Source organism: Lathamus discolor, chromosome 2, assembly GCF_037157495.1.
Source record: "Lathamus discolor isolate bLatDis1 chromosome 2, bLatDis1.hap1, whole genome shotgun sequence".
NCBI lineage: Eukaryota > Metazoa > Chordata > Aves > Psittaciformes > Psittacidae > Lathamus > Lathamus discolor.
In genome coordinates, this window is record NC_088885.1 from 150984502 (window position 1) to 151005079 (window position 20578).

The 20578-nt window shown below is 49.1% G+C and overlaps 2 protein-coding genes across 4 annotated transcripts in view; both read right to left on the reverse strand.

Annotated features, from left to right (window-relative positions):
- The window catches only part of CYRIB (CYFIP related Rac1 interactor B), a 102199-nt gene extending 89347 nt beyond the window's left edge, over positions 1-12852 (reverse strand). Inside the window, exon 1 of the mRNA XM_065668953.1 lies at positions 12750-12852. The gene's annotated coding sequence lies outside the window, so the exon portion shown is untranslated. The remainder of the gene's footprint in view (positions 1-12749) is intronic.
- A 4730-nt stretch (positions 12853-17582) lies between these two features.
- ASAP1 (ArfGAP with SH3 domain, ankyrin repeat and PH domain 1) overlaps positions 17583-20578 on the reverse strand; it is a 150582-nt gene continuing 147586 nt past the window's right edge. For all 3 annotated transcript variants that reach the window (XM_065668961.1, XM_065668959.1, XM_065668960.1), the window contains one exon: positions 17583-20443. In XM_065668961.1, the coding sequence (XP_065525033.1) occupies positions 20369-20443 (75 nt within the window). In that variant the 3' untranslated portion in view covers positions 17583-20368. The remainder of the gene's footprint in view (positions 20444-20578) is intronic.

Here is a 20578-nt window from a genome sequence, read left to right on the forward strand (position 1 = left end):
ATGTCATACCTCGGGGTAGATTTTCACTGCAGTAGGCAGAGAATTCGTCCTTTAAACACCCTTAGTATTAATGGGAAATTGATCCCGCAATTTAAACTCCAAGAGATACAAATGTCTCATTTTCAAATGTGATGACAGTTCGATTCACAAAATGAGACACTTTTAGAAGCAAATGCAAATTCATTGCATTCAGGATTTGAGGTCAGCTGGATACCGGAAATGTGCAATGAATGTTTAGCATGTTCATCAAATATCTTTTAATCTCTGGACACTCAAGGGATTAAAGTGACCTCAGAGAAAGGAAAGGCAATTTCTGAAGTTCCCTGCATTAGCTGGTACATCCTCTTACAGGGCTGGAACCTACATTGACCTATTGCACTTGCAGTAATGGTGTCTAGGGCAAAAGGAGGCTTTGGGATAAGAGAAGATACATCTTTCACACCATCGGACTTGCTTTCATCTCCCAAGAGCTCTGATCCTGCTCAGCTCCACCTGCGGGAGTTGTCAGTGTTTTACTGATGTCAGTGGGATTCACAGTAGGACTGGAGCCCATAAGAACAGTGCAGGACATAAACCAGTACACACCGAGAGGGGGTGGCTTGCCTGCTTCCCAGGCACAGGCCCTCTCCACTCTTCCAGCTCAGAAATTATTGAGCACATTGTGAGAAAGATGATCTGTACATTAGGGACACATCCACAACTGCCTTACAGACTCTGCCAGTCCCTGGTAGGTCAAACCTTACAAAACCCAAGGAAGCCTGGCTGTGGGTTTGGGCTCCATCCTGCAGAAAAGGGTGAGCAGCTTTGGAGAGAAGGACCAACTTGGCAAGTTGCTGGGTCTCACCTGCATTGAGCCAAGGCTTGGGGTGCACTGGCACAGCTGCAGGCAGAAACGGGTCACTTTCCTCCTCTCCCCTGTACGGCAGCCAGTGACACAGCTCCCAGCAGAGGGGAGTGAGGGGTAACAGCCCCATGTGCAGGCAGGGCCAGTGCGGCTGCCTATGTTTTCCTCCTGCGGTGGGGCTGACGAGAGGCTGGGCCATGCCGGGTACATGCACAGTAGTTCAGATGGGGTGTGAGCTGTTACTTCACTGGGGGATTTCACAGGAAGTCCATGGCTCCTCTCGAGTGGACACGAGCATCCCCTGGGCAGACACCCCAGCTGGTGCATGTCCCATGACAGCAGCAGTGTGAGGAACCAGGGGAGGAGAACAAATGCAGGGGAAGTTCTGAGGTCCCCACAGAGCAGCCTCTGCCCTTCCCCTTCCCCAGCAGTTCTGGGAGCCACTGCCCAGGGGAAGTTACACCAATTTGGGTGCTGACTGAGAACGCAACTTCCCTCCCAGACACATGTACAATGGAGCCAAACAGAGTTAAGAGGAAGAGGAAAAGCCCCAGCACTGTGCAATATGCAAACAACTGCATTCAGCTCTATGAGAACAACAACTGCCCAGGAACAGCTCCAAACCTGTGCAGCTTTGGGCAACCTGCGGATAAACCACAGTCTTTTGGGTGGCCTTGCTAGTCCTCTCCAAGGGCTCTGGATAAGCACTCTAGCAGGCACACAAGGTTATCAGGATCAGTGCTTTTCTACATGCTCACTTGAGCATGCTATTTTCCTTCTGGGCCCCACTTGCTTCCTCAAACTCACTGATGTGCCACAGGAGTCTGAGGAAGGAAGAACATGCTGGTCCTGTACCAGCTCCATGATCTCCTGGGAGCCCTGTATAGAAGCATTGAAGGTTATTGTCATCTCCACCTGGGTGGCGTTCCCCTGCAGGGAAAGAGCTCCAAGTACATCCACCAACTGCTTCTCACATCAAGTAGCTTATTTTTAAGGGAAAGATGACAGACCAAACAGAACATCAATAAGCTGAAAAGACCATTTTTTTAGTATGAGCAGCAGCTACAAATCCTAGGTGTACCTTGAATGCATAAATGTGTTTTAAAGGTGTTGTGACTCATGTCACATCCAGGCATACGACTGGGTAACAGCAGACTTAGGACAGGTTCAAGTGGACTGAAAGCAGTTTTCACTCATAAATGCAATGACAGCAGTGCAAATAACCTGGGTGTTTGATGGGCTGTGGATCCTGGGCACAAGAAGTCCCAGTACAAGTTTTACAGCTCAGAGCTGTTCCTAAAACAAACAATCTCCTTTCAGAGTGAGAATCCTGGGAAATAAACTTGGTCCCAACCGTTAAATAGAGGTGTGAGTGGCTGCTTCATTCACATTTGACAGATTGCTGCAGGCCATTTCCAGCAGGTACCTGTGATACCCACTTACACAAGAATGCTGCTACATACAGTAGATACTTCTTAACACGTCAACATAAACAGGCTGCCAGACAGACCCACTAATGCACAGAGAGTGTGTCTGTCCTATGGCCAGTCTTTTAGAGGGATGAGGATTCACAGGCTGGAGCATCTGCCCTCCTCAGTGCGTCCTAGCCCTGAGAACAGAATTAGGAATGGGGTCCCTATTTTCTCCCTTTGAGTTTTGCTGACTAACCCATACCCATCATAATGAAAACTCAAATCATCCCTGGAGATCTCAGACTGCAGAGATACAGGGACAGGTGGTAGTGTGATGGGGAGAGTCGCTGGCAAGGCACTGAGTGAGTTGGGGGGAACATAAATCATACATCACATAACTCTACCCCAACGGCAGCAGTTGTCCACCATCAGGAGCGCACCACCTGGGGATGCCTACAGAGATGGGCTCCGGTTGTCTCTCCACAGGGCAGCTCAGAGAGGGCACAGCCCAGGGAAACAAGTCAGCTCCAGGTTCAGTGTGGGCTACTGCCCTCCTCCAAAGCACAGCCACATGGCTGTTCCTGTTTTGGGATGGTCCTTCAGTGCCGGCCCTGGCCTGCAGCAGCCCAGACACTTCAAATCCTCCAGTATGAGCTGCTGAGCAGCAACGTGTCTGACACAGTCCAGTCCTCCCTGCTTTAGCACCCTGTGGGCTCCAATGGGAGCAATGTGAGAGGGGCAGGAATGCAGCCCTGCCATTGCTGGTGAAACTCTGCAGTCACGGGTGGCTGCTGACAACCAAACCAGAGCCCTGTCTCCTGTACTGTTATGGGAGGGAGCTCAGCAGTTCATCCGCCAGCCCTGTGAGTAAATGTTTCAAAGCTGCACCGAGGCACTGTTTAATTTTGATTTCCAAGTGACCTCCAGTTCCTCTGGATATGCTAAGGGTGGCAGAACATTCACTCCCAGGAGTTAGTGTAACTCCAGTGGTGCCCAGCACAGTGGTTCCCAGGGCAGGGAGGAGAGATGGGAAGCCTCCTGGTGTTCTCCCAGTCCTCAAACACCAAAGATGAGCAGCTCCATCAGATGTCAGCTCCACCAGCAGAACCAAATAACAGCCACCCTTCCTGCAGCACCCTTCCTGCAGCTCCCTTCCTCAGCAGCTCAAGGTCCTTTTTTTGTATCATTCTGTCCTCCAGCAGCAAGTTTCCCACCAATCTATTGCCCACTTCAACTTGGAATCACAGACTGGTTTTGGCTGGAAGGGACCTTAAAGCTCATTCAGTTCCAACCCCCTGCCATGGGCAGGGACACCTTCCACTAGAGCAGGTTGCTCCAAGCCCCATCCAACCTGGCCTCGAAGACTGCCAAGGATGGAGCAGGCACAGCTTCTCTGGGCACCCTGTGCCAGGGTCTCAGCACCCTGACAGTAAAGAACATCCTCCTAATATCTGATCCCATTTGCGTGGGTCTAGCTGCAAATGGAAACGGTGCCAGGATGTAAAATTAAAGATGGACCTGCAAAGAACCAAGCCCACATGAAGTTACACTTGTGATATAAATTATTTCAGTGACTGGTTTCTGCTGCAGCCCCATTAACAGCAACACAGTTCCAGCTGAGCAAAGTAAACCACAGCTGGGGAGAGGAAACAAGCACAAGTGTCATGGGGCACCTATCTTGCCGAGGAAATGGTGGGTAAACATGGGCCCCAGCATGGGACTCAGGCCACATCCAGGGCTCTGACAAGTGACCTGAGCATGGCGCACCACTCATAGCAGCTGAGCAAAGACATTAAAGGAATGCCATAAAACCACTTTGGCTATTGCTAACATTTCACAGTGCTGAAAGCAGCACTAGTGTTGGCACACAGCAAGTGGCATCTGTACAGCTCTGTGCTAACTACTGACTGAGCCCTACAGGGGGGAGAAGCTGCAAGGACAAGAGCAGGATAAGGCAAAGAAAGTGCAAGCTGCAAACCTCTGCTTGCCTTGCTCAGCAGCAGATGAATGTTAATTCTCTGCTGGTTTGCACAGCCACAGACAGACCTGTTCTTTCTAATTTTAGCCCTTGCCTAATTTAAAACTATAGAGATGCTATTTTCATTGTGGGTTTTTTTTTTTCCCTTCTCTTTAACAGGTTGTAAGCTGCCAGATGCACCCTGCGTAGTTGAGAAATCGGTGTTGTCCAAGAGGAGCTGGGAAACCTTTGTTAGAAGTAAGAAGCAGATAGAATAAAATGGCACATTAAGGCATGCTTTTAAGATCCAAGAACAAGTCTTGGAGGCAGAGCAACCTGTCTGTGCTGGGCGGAGGAGGGGAGCGGATCCCCAGTCGGCTGCATTCTGGTATGGAGCATGCACCTTCCTCAAACCTCACACACGGACCAGCCCGACGTGCCCTGTGTCTCCCAGCTGTGTGCATGCTGACATAGAATCATAGAACCAACTGGGCTGGAAAAGACCTTTAAGTTCATCAATTTCTGCTACAGGGCTGCCAAGTCCACTGCTAAACCTTGTCACTAAGGGCCTCATCAGTGCAGTTTCTGAACACTTCCAGGGATGGTTGATTCCACTCTGAGGACGCATACAGCTATCTGCCCTCTTCAAACTGCGCACCTCCACCATACATCCACCCTGCTTCCAAGCTTTTGCTCCAAAATACACCTGACCCAGACCCCCTCGCCCCACACACATGCAAACACCCTCTCCCTGCCTCTGCTCCTCCTCTCCATCACCCATCCTTGCTCATCTCCCGCTGAGCCTGCCCGCAACGGTCAGCAACCTAAAATTTGTGTGAAAAATGGTGAAATGAGGAAACATTTGTGAGAGGAAGTGAGTGGGTGGAGGGAAAAGCCTGGAGTGAACCAAAATCAACAAATAACACACTGAAACCTGAGCACTGAGTGCCCAGGGTATATGTAAAAACGCCAAGTTTACAAAGCACTACCCAAATGCACTTATTCCATGCTACGTGCACCCAGTGTACGCGAGGCAACAAGATGTGCACAAGCACTGAAAATAAAGAGGAAGCTGAAAATCAAAAGTGTAAGAGCCAATGCCTTACAGCAGCGCAGGTAGCTCCTGTGAGGGCGAACAGATAAGGCATCAGGTCATAGATCCTGGCCTCAAGTTGCACATGCATCTTACCGGATCCCACAACCCAGATAGCAACCCAGAGGCTCTCAAAGTCCAGACAGACTGATGGCGTCTCACTAAGCACAGAGACCTTGGCAGCTGTGAACAGACTGCATGCACATTTTCATTTAGTGCTTTCAATTAAAGCCTTTTAAAGGCAATATTTCTGTTTTTAAATGAATGGTTATTTCTACAACAATGAAACTGGAAGCCCAGCTCTGCTGTTTGTTTCTGACAGAGCAGCAGTTCCTCAGTTCAGATTTCTCCCTGCAGCAGTGCAAGGACCTAGGAACACAATTACCAGTTTTCCAGCTTATTATTTGTGCATCCCTGACCTGTAAAACCTTCCTGCCTTCTCTAGCTTGTAGAGAAAGACTGGCAGTGTTATGGCTTCAGTAACGCTCCACAGAAGACTGTGCGTTTGCTCCTAAAAGGACAACAAACTTGACTCAAAGGGCCTGTACCAGAATCCAGCCAGTTTTGCCCTCTCAGAATCAGCGCATGAAACCTCAGCTAACACTGGGTGTTCAGACACATCACTCCTCTAACCACTCACCCAGTGAGCTGGTTGTATCCAAGTTGCTACCACAGACAAGGTCATTAGCAATTAACAGGTACACAAACAGCTATTACAACACACACAGAAAATGGTCTGGGTTTGGTTACATTTCATTTTCCTTCCCACATGTTTCACAGAATCACAGACTGCCTTGTGTTGGAAGGAACCTTAAAGCTCATCCAGTTCCAACTCCCTGCCATGGGCAGAGACACCTTCTACTAGACCAGGTTGCTTCAAGCCCCATCCAGCCTGGCCTTGAACACTGCCAGGGATGGGGCAGCCACAGCTTCTCTGGGCACCCTGTTCCACCCTCATAGTAAAGAATTTCTTCCTCATATCTAAATCTTCCCTTTGTCAGTTTAAAGCCATTCCCCCTTGACCTATCACTACAAGCCCTTGTCAAAAGCCCCTCTCCAGATTTCCTGTAGGCCCCTTTAAGCTTTGGAAGACTATTACAAAGTCTCCCTGAGCTTTCTCCAGGCTGACCAACCCCAGCTTTCTCAGCCTGTTTCAAACCAGCTTGTTCTGCAGGGATTGTCCTGCAGAAGAGGTTCACTTCCACATGATATTTGCTGGAAGACTCACACAGCCAGTCATTCACAGTCTAGGAGGTTCCTCGAGTGCATTGATGATAATTTCTTAATGCAAATGGTGGACGTACCAACTAGGAGAGCAGCGCTGCTAGATTTAGTACTCGCCAACAAGGAGGGTTTGGTCGAAGTGGTGACGGTCAATGGCAGCCTTGGCTGCAGTGACCATGAGATGGTGGAGTTTAGGATCCTGTGTGGGAGGAATAGAATACCTAGCAAAGCCACAGTTCTGGATTTCCGAAGGGCCAACTTTGGCCTCTTCAGTCAACTGCTAAGGGAAGTCTCATGGGAAAGTGTACTAGGCGGTAAAGGGGCTCAAGATAGTTGGTTAGCATTCAAGGACCGCTTCTTCCAAGCTCAGGATCGGAGCGTCCCAATGAGTAGGAAATCAAGTAAGGGATCTAGGAGACCGGCGTGGTTAAACAAGGAGCTGCTGGGCAAACTCAAGTGGAAAAGGAGAATCTATGGATTATGGAAGGAGGGGCTGGCCGCTTGGGAGGAATATAGGACAGTTGTTAGAGGATGTAGGGAGGCAATTAGGACAGCTAAGGCCTCCTTGGAACTCAATCTTGCTAGTCGGGTTAAAGACAATAGAAAGGGCTTCTTCAAATACATAGCAAATAAAACTAACACAAGAGGCAATATAGGCCCACTGCTGAACGAAGTGGGTGCCCTGGAGACAGAGGATATAAAGAAGGCAGAGGTGCTGAATGCCTTCTTTGCCTCTGTCTTTACTCCTGCAGACTCTCCCCGAGGGCCCCGGATTTCTATAGCCCCAGAAGGAGTCAGGACAAAGGAGGAGTTTGCTTTGGTAGATGAGGATTGGGTTAGGGATCAGCTATGCAAACTGGACATCTGTAAATCGATGGGTCCGGATGGAATGCACCCACGGGTGCTGAGGGAGCTGGCGGAGGTCATTGCTAGGCCACTTTCCATCATCTTTGGTAAGTCGTGGGGAATGGGCGAGGTGCCTGAGGATTGGCGGATGGCAAAGGTCACACCAATCTATAAGAAGGGCAAGAAGGAGGACCCGGGTAATTATAGACCGGTCAGCCTTACCTCCGTCCCTGGAAAGATGATGGAACAACTTATTCTTGACTCCATCACTAGGCATATCAAGGATGAGGGGGTCATTAAGAACAGCCAACATGGTTTTATGAGGGGGAAGTCATGTATGACCAACCTTATAGCCTTCTATGAGGACGTGACTAGATGGAGGGATGATGGTAGAGCGGTAGATGTAGTTTTTCTTGATTTCAGTAAGGCATTTGATACTGTCTCCCACAGCATCCTCATAGATAAGCTAAGGAAGTGTGGGCTTGACGATCAAGTAGTGAGGTGGATCGAGAACTGGTTGAAAGGAAGAAGGCAGAGAGTTGTGGTCAATGGCGCAGAATCTAGCTGGAGGTCTGTGACTAGTGGAGTCCCTCAGGGGTCGGTGCTGGGACCGGTGCTGTTTAATATTTTCATCAATGACCTGGATGAGGGAACTGAGTGCACCCTCAGCAAGTTTGCTGATGACACAAAACTGGGAGGAGTGGCTGACACACCAGAGGACTGTGCTGCCATTCAGCGAGACCTGGACAGGCTGGAGAGTTGGGCGGGGAGAAACTTGATGAAATTTAACAAGGGCAAGTGTAGAGTCTTGCATCTGGGGAAGAACAACCCCATGTACCAGTACAGGTTGGGGGGTGACCTGCTGGAAAGTAGTGAAGGGGAAAGGGACCTGGGGGTCCTGGTGGATAGGAGGATGACCATGAGCCAGCAATGTGCTCTTGTGGCCAAGAAGGCAAATGGCATCTTAGGGTGCATTAGAAAGGGAGTGGTTAGTAGGTCAAGAGAGGTTCTCCTCCCCCTCTACTCAGCCTTGGTGAGGCCGCATCTGGAATATTGCGTCCAGTTCTGGGCCCCTCTGTTCAAGAAGGACAGGGAATTGCTTGAAGGAGTCCAGCGCAGAGCCACAAAGATGATTAAGGGAGTGGAACATCTCCCTTATGAGGAGAGGCTAAGGGAGCTGGGTCTCTTTAGCTTGGAGAAGAGGAGACTGAGGGGTGACCTCATCAATGTTTACAAATATGTAAAGGGTAGGTGTCAGGATGATGGAGCTAGGCTTTTTTCAGTGATATCCAGTGATAGGACAAGGGGCAATGGGTGTAAACTGGAACATAGGAAGTTCCACGTTAACATCAGGAAGAACTTCTTTACTGTAAGAGTGACAGAGCACTGGAACAGGTTGCCCAGGGGGGTTGTGGAGTCTCCTACACTGGAGATATTCAAGGCCTGCCTGGACAAGTTCCTGTGTGATGTACTGTAGGTTACCCTGCTCTTGCAGGGGGGTTGGACTAGATGATCTTTTGAGGTCCCTTCCAACCCTTGGGATTCTGTGATTCTGTGATTCTGTAATAAGGCTGCCCACTTTTAATTTTGAAAGAATAACAAAAGTGATCTGCGAGAAAAATACACAGATACATTTTTCCCCATATTTGGCAGTGGAGGAGCCCAAACTCACAGACTAAGCGTGACACCGCTCCCTCTGAGGCTGAAACGAGTGAGTGCTCCTGGAAAGCAGTAGCGCATCCGTGCCACGGGTTACAGTGATTGCTCCTGACAGGTTCTTCATGGTATCACAACAAATTAGGTCACAGATTAGATTTTCATAGCACAGATTACAACTAGTGTCTATATTTCTTTTCTTGCATAGCAAGGGTTGTAGCCAGGAGGTTTGACCTCAAGATTGGGAACAAGGCAGATGTGGGGGGTGTTCTCTAATTCTGGCTGAGACAAAAACCATATGATCTTTAAGGTCCCTTCCAACCCAAACTATTCTATGAGTCTAAGAAAGACCATTTTAGTGAGATTCAGATAAAATTCCTAGTTATCTGCTGTAGTTGAAACATTTGGTATTTTTCCCTTTCTATCCAGAAAGCCTTTGAGAAATAGAGTTTGTCCACTGGACACCGTGGAGTAGATCTTACAGCATTTCTGCACTGCAGATATCAAATGCAGCATTTTATAAAAATGGCATTTTGATGATAGAAAAGCAGCTTGCACCATGGAAAAACCTGCTGGGAACAGAAACCAAAGCTACCTATTAGATTTATCCCACCTAATACCACAAGGTCACACACAGACTCAGTTTGAGCATCTCTGGTGTGGGAAGATCTTAAAGGGATAAATTCATGTGAGCAGTATTCAGAAACCAACAAAGAACCCACTGGGGAGAGGAGTTTTAAAATACACCCAGCAAAGACAGTAATAGAACCAAGGCACCAAAAGAAAATCCAGGCTGCATGAAGCTCTGCACAGAGCAGCACAGAACAAAGATTTCCAGCAGCTCAGTAACTGCAGACACTGCACAAAGAGCTTTCTGCTCACTGCAGGACACGGCAGGTCTGAAATCCTGGCTCCAGCAGCTGTATTCCCGCAGCCGGTGAGTGCTGCTCCAGCCACCTCCTCCCTCAAGAGCTGTGCTGCTGCAGGGGAAGCACTGGGAGCCAGTGAGGCAGGCTCAGCTCCCGGTGGCACTGTGCAGGTCTGCAGGAGGACAGTGATTCAGCAGATAAGCTTACAGCCTGGGTAAGCACTAAAGGAAAACATAAACCAGATGATAAGAGAGATAGGTGTTGGACTGAGCTAACCTCAGAGACAAGCCTTTCTAAGCCAGGGTCAAGAGATAGTGCAGGAATGACCTTCAGCTGACAGAAACACTTCTGAAGCCTACGATGGGATCACACTCCTGCCATCTACTTTGCTTGGGCAGCCAAGAGCCCTGCTCTCAGCTGGGCCTCTGGACTGTGTATTTAGTCAACCAGGGCAGGCCAGTTTATACCTGCAGACGAACCAACCCGCAGTCTGTAATCAGGTTCTCAAGGCTGTTTGCAGGCAGAGGACATGGCCTCTCCTCTTGTTCCCAGGGAAGCAGGAGGAGCACATGATGCTGTGCATGATGCCCCATTTGCAGGTTCAGACAGGCCAGTGCTCCGTGCCCTCTGCTCTGCCTCACACCGACCCTGAATCACGCAGCTGAGCCTCCAGCTCTAAAACCGTCTCACCCTTTGCCTCAGCAAAAGTTTCTCACAGGAAGTATGCTTTTACTTTCAAAATACTCTTGGTCTTGTTCTTCTCCAGCAAGCACAGGAAGTATGTCAAACATCTTTATTCTTGTGAGCCGCTATTTATCCTCTGATACCACCGAGCAGAAAGCAATAGCAGTTCAGAGTGGCCGTGCCCTCCCACACTCTAGAGGTGGTATTAAGCTTTTAACTACCCGCAGCGCAGCAGCTCCTTCCCCTGCTCTCGCTGGGGACACTCACATTTAGAGGCACAGGATGAGGCCTTATTATTTTCCCTTCTAAGCCGAGCTGTGCCGTGCGGGTTATTGAAAATCCATCGCACATGCTCCTTGCTGAGCAGTCTGAAGCATCGATCTCGGCGAGAGAAACGGGTGCTCTAGACCTTATTGGGCAGGTTTTATAAAACCCTGTTGGTAAGAGTGTTCAAAATGGATGCTAAGCTATGGAGACTGCCTCAGGCCTGCCCACAAACCCCATCATGCCAGGGGTGCTTCTGCTGAGCCACAGAGGAACCCCACCACTGATCTCCGGTGCTCTGGAGAGATCTCCATTCGCTCTGGAAGCGAGTGATGACAACTGTCAGAAAACACTGTTGTGCCTCTTGGCCTCATCTCACCGGAGGAAGCAGCAGGTAGGAACCACCGCCTGCAACAGCAGCTTGAGGACACCCTGCTGCCTGGACCGGCACCGAGTAGGAACACCACAGGAGCCATGCAGTGAGAGCTGCTTCTGGCTAAGGCAGCTCTGACATGCAGCGCTAAGGAGTGAAATGACGCAGGGTGCCTGTGTGCACCCGGGAGGGTCCCTCTGACCTCCCGCAGGCACCCTGAACACTTCCCCGCTCCCCACAGCAGCAGTACTGGTGTCCTCGACATGGCACAGGCGCCAGCCTGCTGCCAGGCTGGGTTTCAGTCAAGCACTGAGACAAAGGCGATGCTGAGTTTCCGATGAAATCCCACATCCCTTCAAAACAGTTCTCGGTTCGGGTGCGGATGTGGGGTTTGAATGAAATAGAGGGCCTCCGCTGTGTTAATCACACAGCCAACAAAACACCAAGTAAGCAAGTATACCCCTCGCAGGTTTCTGGGCCATGTATATTAGGGATAACAGTTCGTTTTTAAGCAGTAAAAGGCTAACGCCACTCTAAGCCAGTCTTCATGGTTACAGGGTTGCTCTGTGCTATTTCCCATTTCACCACTACCCCTTTTGAAACGCTACAGCTTAAGAGCGGGGCAGTTTTCACAGTCACCATCACCACCTGCCCGGACGAGGAAGTACCGGATCCCGCACAGCAGAAGTGCTCACCTCCTGGCCGGACAGTCCAGCCCGTCCTGGCTGCTGGGCTGAACCCCGACATGCAAGCTTTACGTGAGTGAGGACAGACAAGGCTCCATCCTGGCACTCCCCGAGCTTCGGGGCACGGTCAGAGGCGGTGCACTCAGCTCAGCGCAGCAGGCACAGCTCACACCGCCGCTCCCAGCCCCGGGGCGGTTCCATGGCGGTACCAAACCGCGCTTCCCCCTGAAGCCAGCCCAGGTCACTGCTGCTGGGGCTCAGGCTGGCAGCCGTGGGGGTGCCGGTGGTTGCTCCACCCCGGGCACAGGCTCTCCGGTCCCCGCCGCAGCCCCGGGCGCTGAGGGGAACTGAGGCGGCGGCTCCGGCCTTCACCCAAACAGGGCTCGGCGCCGGCTCTGCCCGCGGCGCGACAGGGGCCCGGCGGGGCGGGCAGCGGCCGGGACCCTGGGCCGGCCCCGCGGGGCTGCGCCTCCCCGCCAGGACGGGTCGGCGGAGCCGCACCTCGGGCCCGCAGCCGCCGGCTGCTCGCACCGGCTGCCCTCGGACCGAGCCCTGCTCCCCGCAGGCGGTGCCCGCTCCCCCCGCACCAGCCGCTCCTCCCCGCAGGCGCCCACCCCGTGGCTCCCCTCAGGCGATGCCCGCTCCGCTCGGGCTCCGCCCCGGCTCCCCTCAGGCGATGCCCGCTCCCCTCAGGCGCCCACCCCCGGCTCCCCTCAGGCGGTGCCCGCTCCCCTCAGGCGCCCACCCCCGGCTCCCCTCAGCGCGGACGCAGGGGGGAGGTGGGGGGCGCCCGGCGGCAGCCGCCGCCCCGCTCACGCCCGCCCGGCTCCGCGCAGCCTACCTGCGCGGCGGGCGGCCCGCGGGCTCAGCCTGGCCTTCCGGCTGCCGGCCGCACGGGCACAGGTTGCTGCGGTGCCGCGGCGCTGTAGAAGGAAGCGGCGCGGGGGGGGGGGGGGGGGGGAGGCGGCCCCGAGCCCCGGTTCCCCCCCTCCGCTGCGGGAGCCCTGGCAGCGCCGAGCGGGCCCGTCCGCCCCGCGGGGTCAGCGCCGGTCTGAGCGCGCCGCCTCAGCCCCCCCCGGGGCTGCAGCCCGCGGTGTCCCCGGCCGTGTGCAGGGGATGGGGGGCACGGGCGGCGGGCGGCAGTGCCTGGCAGACTTTGGAGGCCTCTGCGCCCCAACCCGGCCGGCAGCCGTGCGCGGTAGAGCCTGCGGCTTCACAGGGGAATGGGCGCTGCGGGCGCAGGGACAGGGCTGTTGGCCGCTGCAGGTATCCCCGCTGCAGACTGGCAGCCGAACCTGGCTTTAAGACTGGTCCTAACCAAAGAAATAACTCATCAGAAGTGGTATTTTCCTTCAAACCCCAACAGCTCCTTCCATCTCTGGAGCAGCTGTGACAGCCCTGAGGCACCCTGCTCGGTTGCTCCTCCATCTCACGTTGGCTATTGATGGCATTTGGGTTGCAGGAGGAGAGAGGGTCCCCCCAGGACATGGCATCTCCATCCCTGTCTGCCCAGCAGGAAGCTCTCCCTCCAGCAACAGATGCTGTTGTTCTCCGGCACCACCAATCCCTCTCAGGAAGGGACAGGGATTAGATGGGGGTAACATGTGTTAAGGTAATATCTCTAAACAGCATTTTGCTGCCTGGCTTTACTGTCTATGGCTGGCAGGGGGTTGTGACACTCGAGCTCACTGCAGCCGCGGAGGCTCCACACCAGCGCATGGCTCTCACCGTGACGGCCACGATGGCTCCAAGTCCTGTCTTTGGCCCAAAGCAGATAGAGATGAGGGCAGCAGACCCCGCTCTAAACAGACACTACCAGGGGCCACATTTTGCATGAAAGACGTTCAGGCAGAGCACTGCTGTGTGCAAGTGAGAGGACCAAAATGCGGCTCTTACGGGTTTTGAAGCAGAGAGGATTTTCACACCCCCAAATTCAGTATTTTCTTTTTCATCTCAACTTTCTCTGCATCCTGGCAGGGAAGGGGGAACAGAAGGAGCTTTTCTGCTGGACCTGGCAGCATCGCACTGAGACAGGCCTGGCAGGAACACAGGTGCTGAGTTAAAGGATGATCCTGAGCAAAACTCATCCCTAAACAAGGCGACCATTCCAGACCTGCTCCAAGGAGGTAGTGGGGGTGTCAGAACCATGCCTAAGGTGAAGCTGGCAGGGCTTACATCCAGATGCTCCTGCTCATTGGATCTTGGGCATGGGTCCTGCCTGCACATCTGGTGCCTCACAGGGCACCAGCCACTACAGCAGCTACTTGCATAGTGCTGACCACTGCTCTCCCTTCCCCATTGTCATCTGCTAAGATCTTGCTGCGTCTTCTGGACAAGAGATCTTCACTTCTTCATATCAATTCAATCTCTGCATTACCTTGAGTGTTGAGGTGAGTATATGGCCCACCTACAGGCAGTGCTCACAGGAGAGCTGCAGACTCTACGATTGATCTTCATTCACATCAACGATAGAGTCATTCATTCTCTTTCAGAGGTGTCCAAGTTGTGGTTTGTGTTGCCCCCATCCCTCTGCTCTTCTCACACCTCCACCTTGTAAGCACATGCAGAGTTCAGGTTTGCTCCTGTTCTCTGCAGAAGACTTGGAAGTGCCTATCTTCCAGCATCACTCAGTGAAAGTTCTTGTCACATGAAGCTGAATGCTCCTTGTTGTCCAGATGCCCAAGCTGCTAAATTTCCCTTTCAAGAAGGCCAGCAGCTCTCTGCACCCCTATCGGGGCAGGTTTAGCATTCATTCTCCTCCTTCTTTCCGCAGAGGTTGTAGGGATGATAGAGACCGAGGAAGATCCTGGATCACAAATCAACCCTTTATCCCCACACTTCTATCCGCACAGCTCAGAACTACTGCAGTGGTCCTGGAGCTGCTCCACAGGGCTTTTTTCCAGCTCCTGGTGCGTTTTCACACACTGAATAGTCTCAGCAGAAACAAGAGCAGCATGTGGCTGGCTGCAGCTCACTCACTGCTCAGCTGCTTGGGGCTCTTGCTGTCCCGCCTAGTTACTGAGGTAGAGCTAAAGCTCTGAATCAAAAATCTATGCTGAATAAAGGTAAGGCTAGGATGTGTTGTAGGTCTGGAGCCATGGATGGGTTGGCTTGCAGTATGGACAGGTGATTACAGGCAGTATAATCTTTATTAATGTGAAAATTCGTCTGCTTTCATCTTTGAGGTGTCTCTGGAGCAGTGTGTGGTTCCTGGTGTCACCAGGTCACTAAGGAAGTCTGCAGAGTCCAAGAGAAAACCATCACAAGCCCCTGCTTGGCCACCAATCAGCTGCTGACCTCTCATGTGTATGTCCAGCACAGGAGGTGGCTTGGTTTTCTTTGGTCTGGAATTCACTAAACTAGGTTTGAGAGCAGCTTCAAACTTAAGCTACTGCACAGTGCTCCTTGCTCTTGTAAGTTTACAAGCAGCTGTGGTAAGTTATTCCTGGAGTATTCCCTGAGACGAGACTAGGGGAATTAGTTACAAAAACCCAAGTCTAATGCTATTGCTTTGAACTGAACAAAGGTAGATCCCATGAAACAGCCTCTAGGGAAGGCATTCTAGAGTCTAGTCTGAACGTTCAAGGGTGATTCATCTATGCAATGAGACATAGTGAGAGAAAAATCAGGTCTCTTAATTTCTGGTGGTAACTGAAGCACAAGAAACATCTTCAAGCTTTGGGGAAAAAAATCTCATGGGGGAACAGACCTAATCCCACACTTCCTCTCAGCAAAAAGCAACAGGCATGAGGTGAGGGGATGCTTCTGATCGCACACTACAAGAACCAAGACCAAACTGGTAGGAACCGCAGATTTAAAGTTCCAGGTAAGCTTAAAACTTGTTCAAATCATTCTTCAGGTGGTGCAGCAGACAAGAGATCAGCTTCTCCTCTGCTCTGGCACAGTTAACAGATGTGGCAGCTGTCACAAGTTGCTTGTCTCCTGCCCCCCCCATCATAGAAAGAGAGCAGAGCACACATCCGCCTCATGCAGACAGGAGGATCTGTTCTGTAATTCCGAGAGGAACAAGGCAAAGCCTGTACCATGACACACTATCGTTTTTAGTGTCACTCCAGCAGCAGCTGACAAAAATTGGTCAAGACTCAAGGTTTTGTGCATGCTGCGGCATGGGGGGTGTCAGCTTAAGTACAAGTTGGCAAATGACACTTAGCTTTATCTCAAGAAGAAACTTGAGAACTCTCTCAGCAGATGACAGAGCTGTAAATCATGGGGTTTCTAGCCATAAAAGTATCATCAAGACAACTTTAAATTGTTAGTTTGTATTAGATAAGAAAATCTTCGGCTTGCAGCTATAAAGACGAAACCTTACGGCTCACATGCATTGTGTCCATCTGAAAAGCCTCCAGCTGTGCTTTAGGAAGGGCTGAAGTGTCTCATAAAAGCACTGCAACAGCCGTAACTCCAAGCTTAGTTGGTAAGGGGTTGAAGCTGAACTTTATTTACTTAGGGATGCTTGCTCCTCTGTCATACTCTGGTTTCTTGGCACAGGAGGGTTACTGGGCGAGGGTGTGAATGGCATGAAACTATGTAATAGGTTAGAGTGAATGGAAAGTACAGGTTTTTGGTGACATTCAAGTGAACTGTCACACAGAACTGTGGCTTAGGGAGGGAGGGAGCATTTAATCTTATTTATAGAGTTGGAGTGTGGGTTTTTGTTGAGCAGTGGGAGCTACTTCTGAGTTTCACTCACTGGTACTCAAGATTCGCACCACTTTCACTGGTTTTGATGACTAACGAGTTTTCTGTTCAGTAATAAGCTCTCAGTTTGCCAGGAAAAGGATAAGCAGACCAACTTTGAACAAGGGAGTTCTCTAGGTACGTGTTTATCTTGGTCTCTTCTGCGCCAAACAGCATATGAGGGATCCACCTCAATTTTCACTTGCAAAAGGAAATCAGTACACGTCACTGAAGCACAAGCAGTACAAGCAGGACAGAGAACAGAGGATACTGGAATCAATGGATCTCTGAATGCTGATACCTGAAATACTTGTGACAAGGGAGGAACTGAGCAAGAGCAGAGTATCTAACCGCACTGCTTCCCCTGTCCCACATCCATAGTTCACACACCCCTTGCCCCTGATGTTTAGCCTAGGTAAATTCAGAAGTCCCAAACGAACCAGGCAGAATATCCTGTGAGGAACCCAGGCTGTGCCCGTGCTACAGTTCAGTGTTCAAGAAGCTCTTCCCACACGCTCTCTAGAGCCCTGTGCTGCTGCAGTTACTATTTTTGATACAAACCAGATGTGATATCACCTCATATTCCAGCCTTTCCTCTGGCTAAAGGATGTTCTCAGTGCTTTCTAGCAATTTCAAGTGACTTGTTCGTTTTGGAGCAGTTTTGATGGGAAAGGTCTTAAATAAGCAGCTTCCAAGAACTGAGTGAGGGAGTGAGCTGGGTCGGAACTGAAATTCTAAGCAATGAAGTCACTCCATTCAGGCAAGGTAACTGCTGAGTTGGTTCCAGAGCTGCCATTGGGTTTGGTAATCATGCCCATGGACAGAGGAAGGCCAGATTCAGGACAGAGTGCCATGCTGAGCCATCCTTCCCAACCCAAAGGGCCAGCTCTAAGAAAACAGGACACACCAGGCTGGCTTCCTGTAGAGCCTACTGAAGTCAGAGAGAAAGCAATGGAAACTCATGGACAAAAAGAAGTGTTTTGATGCTAACTTTAGTAAGTAAAGTTTTCCAGATAAAGGCAATTGCATCCATATTTAACAGCTGTTAAAAGAGATAGATACACATTTAATTGCATTATATAAGGGGTGCTTTATAGTCAAGAGGAAACATTTCAAATGTTTTAGTTCTACCTGTTTGGAATCCAGACTTTCTCCCTAGAAGATATTCCAGTTGACAAAAGGGCCTTGTGCAGATATCTGGGATCAACTGAATACATTTATTTAAAAGCAATTTTAAATATTAAAAAAGTAGAAATTAACACATACAGTACTCAAAAACTGTCACATTAAATACATGTGAATAGACATGTGTACTGATGTTTTACCTTAACATTCAATGAGAAGTCAAGATTTTAACTAGTGGCATGACCAGATCTGATTTCTGTACATGTTGATGTACTATGTAATAAAAAAATAAATAGCAACTGTTGTTCAACAGTAAATAAGACATCATCTGCAGAGCAAACTTCCCCCTCTGGGGGCACCTTCCCCTGGCCCTCCCCCCAACCCTTTATCAGCTAATTTTCCATAAAGATTTAGACTTTCCAAATACTATGTCATATACAAAATTGCAGACAGTGGCTCATTGAGTTCAAATATAATACTGTACTTAAACTCAATCAATATCATACATTTTCAGATTTCTTATGACCCACAAGAAGCCAGAATAAACAGAACTATTGTTCCCGATGGAACTCATTTCATTTTATAAAATGCATATGTATACTATTTTAAAGAGCGTAGAAAAGAATAGACATTTGACTCTACATAATTTTACATGCCTAGGTTCTCGTTATATGATTTGCTTTTATCAGTTTATTTCAAGATCACTTAAAAATACAATTGACCACAAAAGTGAATAGGTTTTGTTCTTTAATGCAACTTAAAACATTGGAGTAATGGATAAAACGGAATGCTAAATAAATGCTAAACCTGACTTCCTTCCCATAAAAAATAGACTAAAGTCTGAAATACTGGAGCTGGTAATACTGAAGATTAGATGCCAGCAGGCTCCTCACTCATGGCGTGATTATTATTACTTGTCATAAACTTTTGTTATAAATGATAAGACCATTGATAAATGCTTTGTGTTTCCTTCCATGTGGGGTTTGGACTGATACTTGTTTCTATATTAACCATGAACAGAATTAAATATTCACTGACTACAGTCTTGTAAAAGTGACTTAAAAATGGAAGCCCTCAGAGGGTCTGAGGTGTGCTTTGATGAAATGAAAATCCTTCTATGCCGCCAAGACAATCTGCTTTGAAACAGCAGCACCAGGTACTGAAACCAAAGTAACGTTTAAAGCAAGTAACACAAAACTAGGTATGAAAGTCATGGAACCTGCTACAGACAAACCATGGGAAAAATGCAGCTGTGGTATGCTTCAAAAGGTAAAAGGTGATGTTGAGAGTGGCACAGGAAATAAGAAGTTTCCAGTAATACATGTACGTGCTTTCTGGCAATGCAGCTTCATCCCAGCCTCCAAGAAACCTCAGGTCCAAAGCAGCCTTCCACAGATTTTCTTAGAAATTAGCTTTAGAACGGTTTGTTACTTGGTGCTTTGAATTAAGACTATTACAGTTCAGTGAACACTACTAAAACCAGCCTGATCTGAGTTCTGTCATTAACAGCCTGATCAAATGCATGAGAGGTCACCTTAACTTCCACTTTTTAGAGCACTGAAAAATGATTTCAATTTATCCTTATATCACCACGTCAGAAGTTTTATTTTAGGTCACTAACTTTTAGTAAGGTTGAAGACAAGAGGAAAATAAAACCCCACAAACTCATTTTTCAAAGAGCCAATTCCGCTATAAACAAATACGGTTGCAAGCTCACATTGATCTGAATAGCAATTAAGTTAAAATGTTCTTTTCCTCAAATGTAGCTATATGACTACAGTACTACTTTTGTACAAAGGCAGGTTTCAAGTAAGCGTCTAAATGCATGCATAATGTCAACAGTTAACATTGTCTAGAAGTCCTTGGTTACTAAGAATTCAGTGAAAGAAACCAGCAAATTTCACATATATCTACTAAAGAACAAGAGGACTCATTTTCATTAAAAGAAGTTTTCGAATGAAAGAAATTGGTAACTTTTGATAGTGAGGTAATATCACAGGGGAACTGCAATCACAGTTTGGCATAGGTCCACGTCATAGAAACATGAAATGCTGTGTGCACGCAGTAAAACATTACTGTTATCTGTAAAGTCAGTGAATATTTGTCTTCATAATTACACTGAACTGAGCACTATATTAAATAAATACCGAAGTGGGTTTCGTAGCTGTAAACTGCATACACTTAGAAACTGCAGACTGGTTTTTAAAGTCTCCAAAACCATTCACTCATTCTAACTTTCTGCTAATTGTATATTGAGAATACCGAGTTATCAGGAACAGTCATTTCTGTACAGTTACATGGTTGACAGAAACCACCTATGTTTGGAAAGCTGGCAGTTCCTAGACAGAGATGTAAGTGCTAGATGCCGAGGATGGCTTCAACAAACCCAATAAGGCGTGCCAGGTTCCAAGGCTACCATAATACTGGCAAAGGCAGAATAACACAGTATATTTACAATACATATAATTCAACCTCATGAGGTGAAAACTTAAATGAATTCTTAATTTGTAACAGCAGCTATATATACAATTGTGCACAGGATTACAGGGAGGCAGCAGCGTTCGCTTTTGCTAAAAAGCCCGTCTTGCATGAAGAATGTGCAATGCTCAAGTTTAGGATGGTTTTTGTTTGTTTTTACTAGTCTGACAGAATGTGCACAAAGGACACTGGGAAGACCCCTTTCCTCTCTGGCTGTCCTTCGATGTGGCCAATCTGCAACACAGGAGAAAAATGTACATAGATACATATAGACTTCATAGACTTCCTTTACTTCAGACAGGACAAGGGGTGACGGGTTAAAACTTAAACAGGGGAAGTTTAGATTGGATATAAGGAGGAAATTCTTTC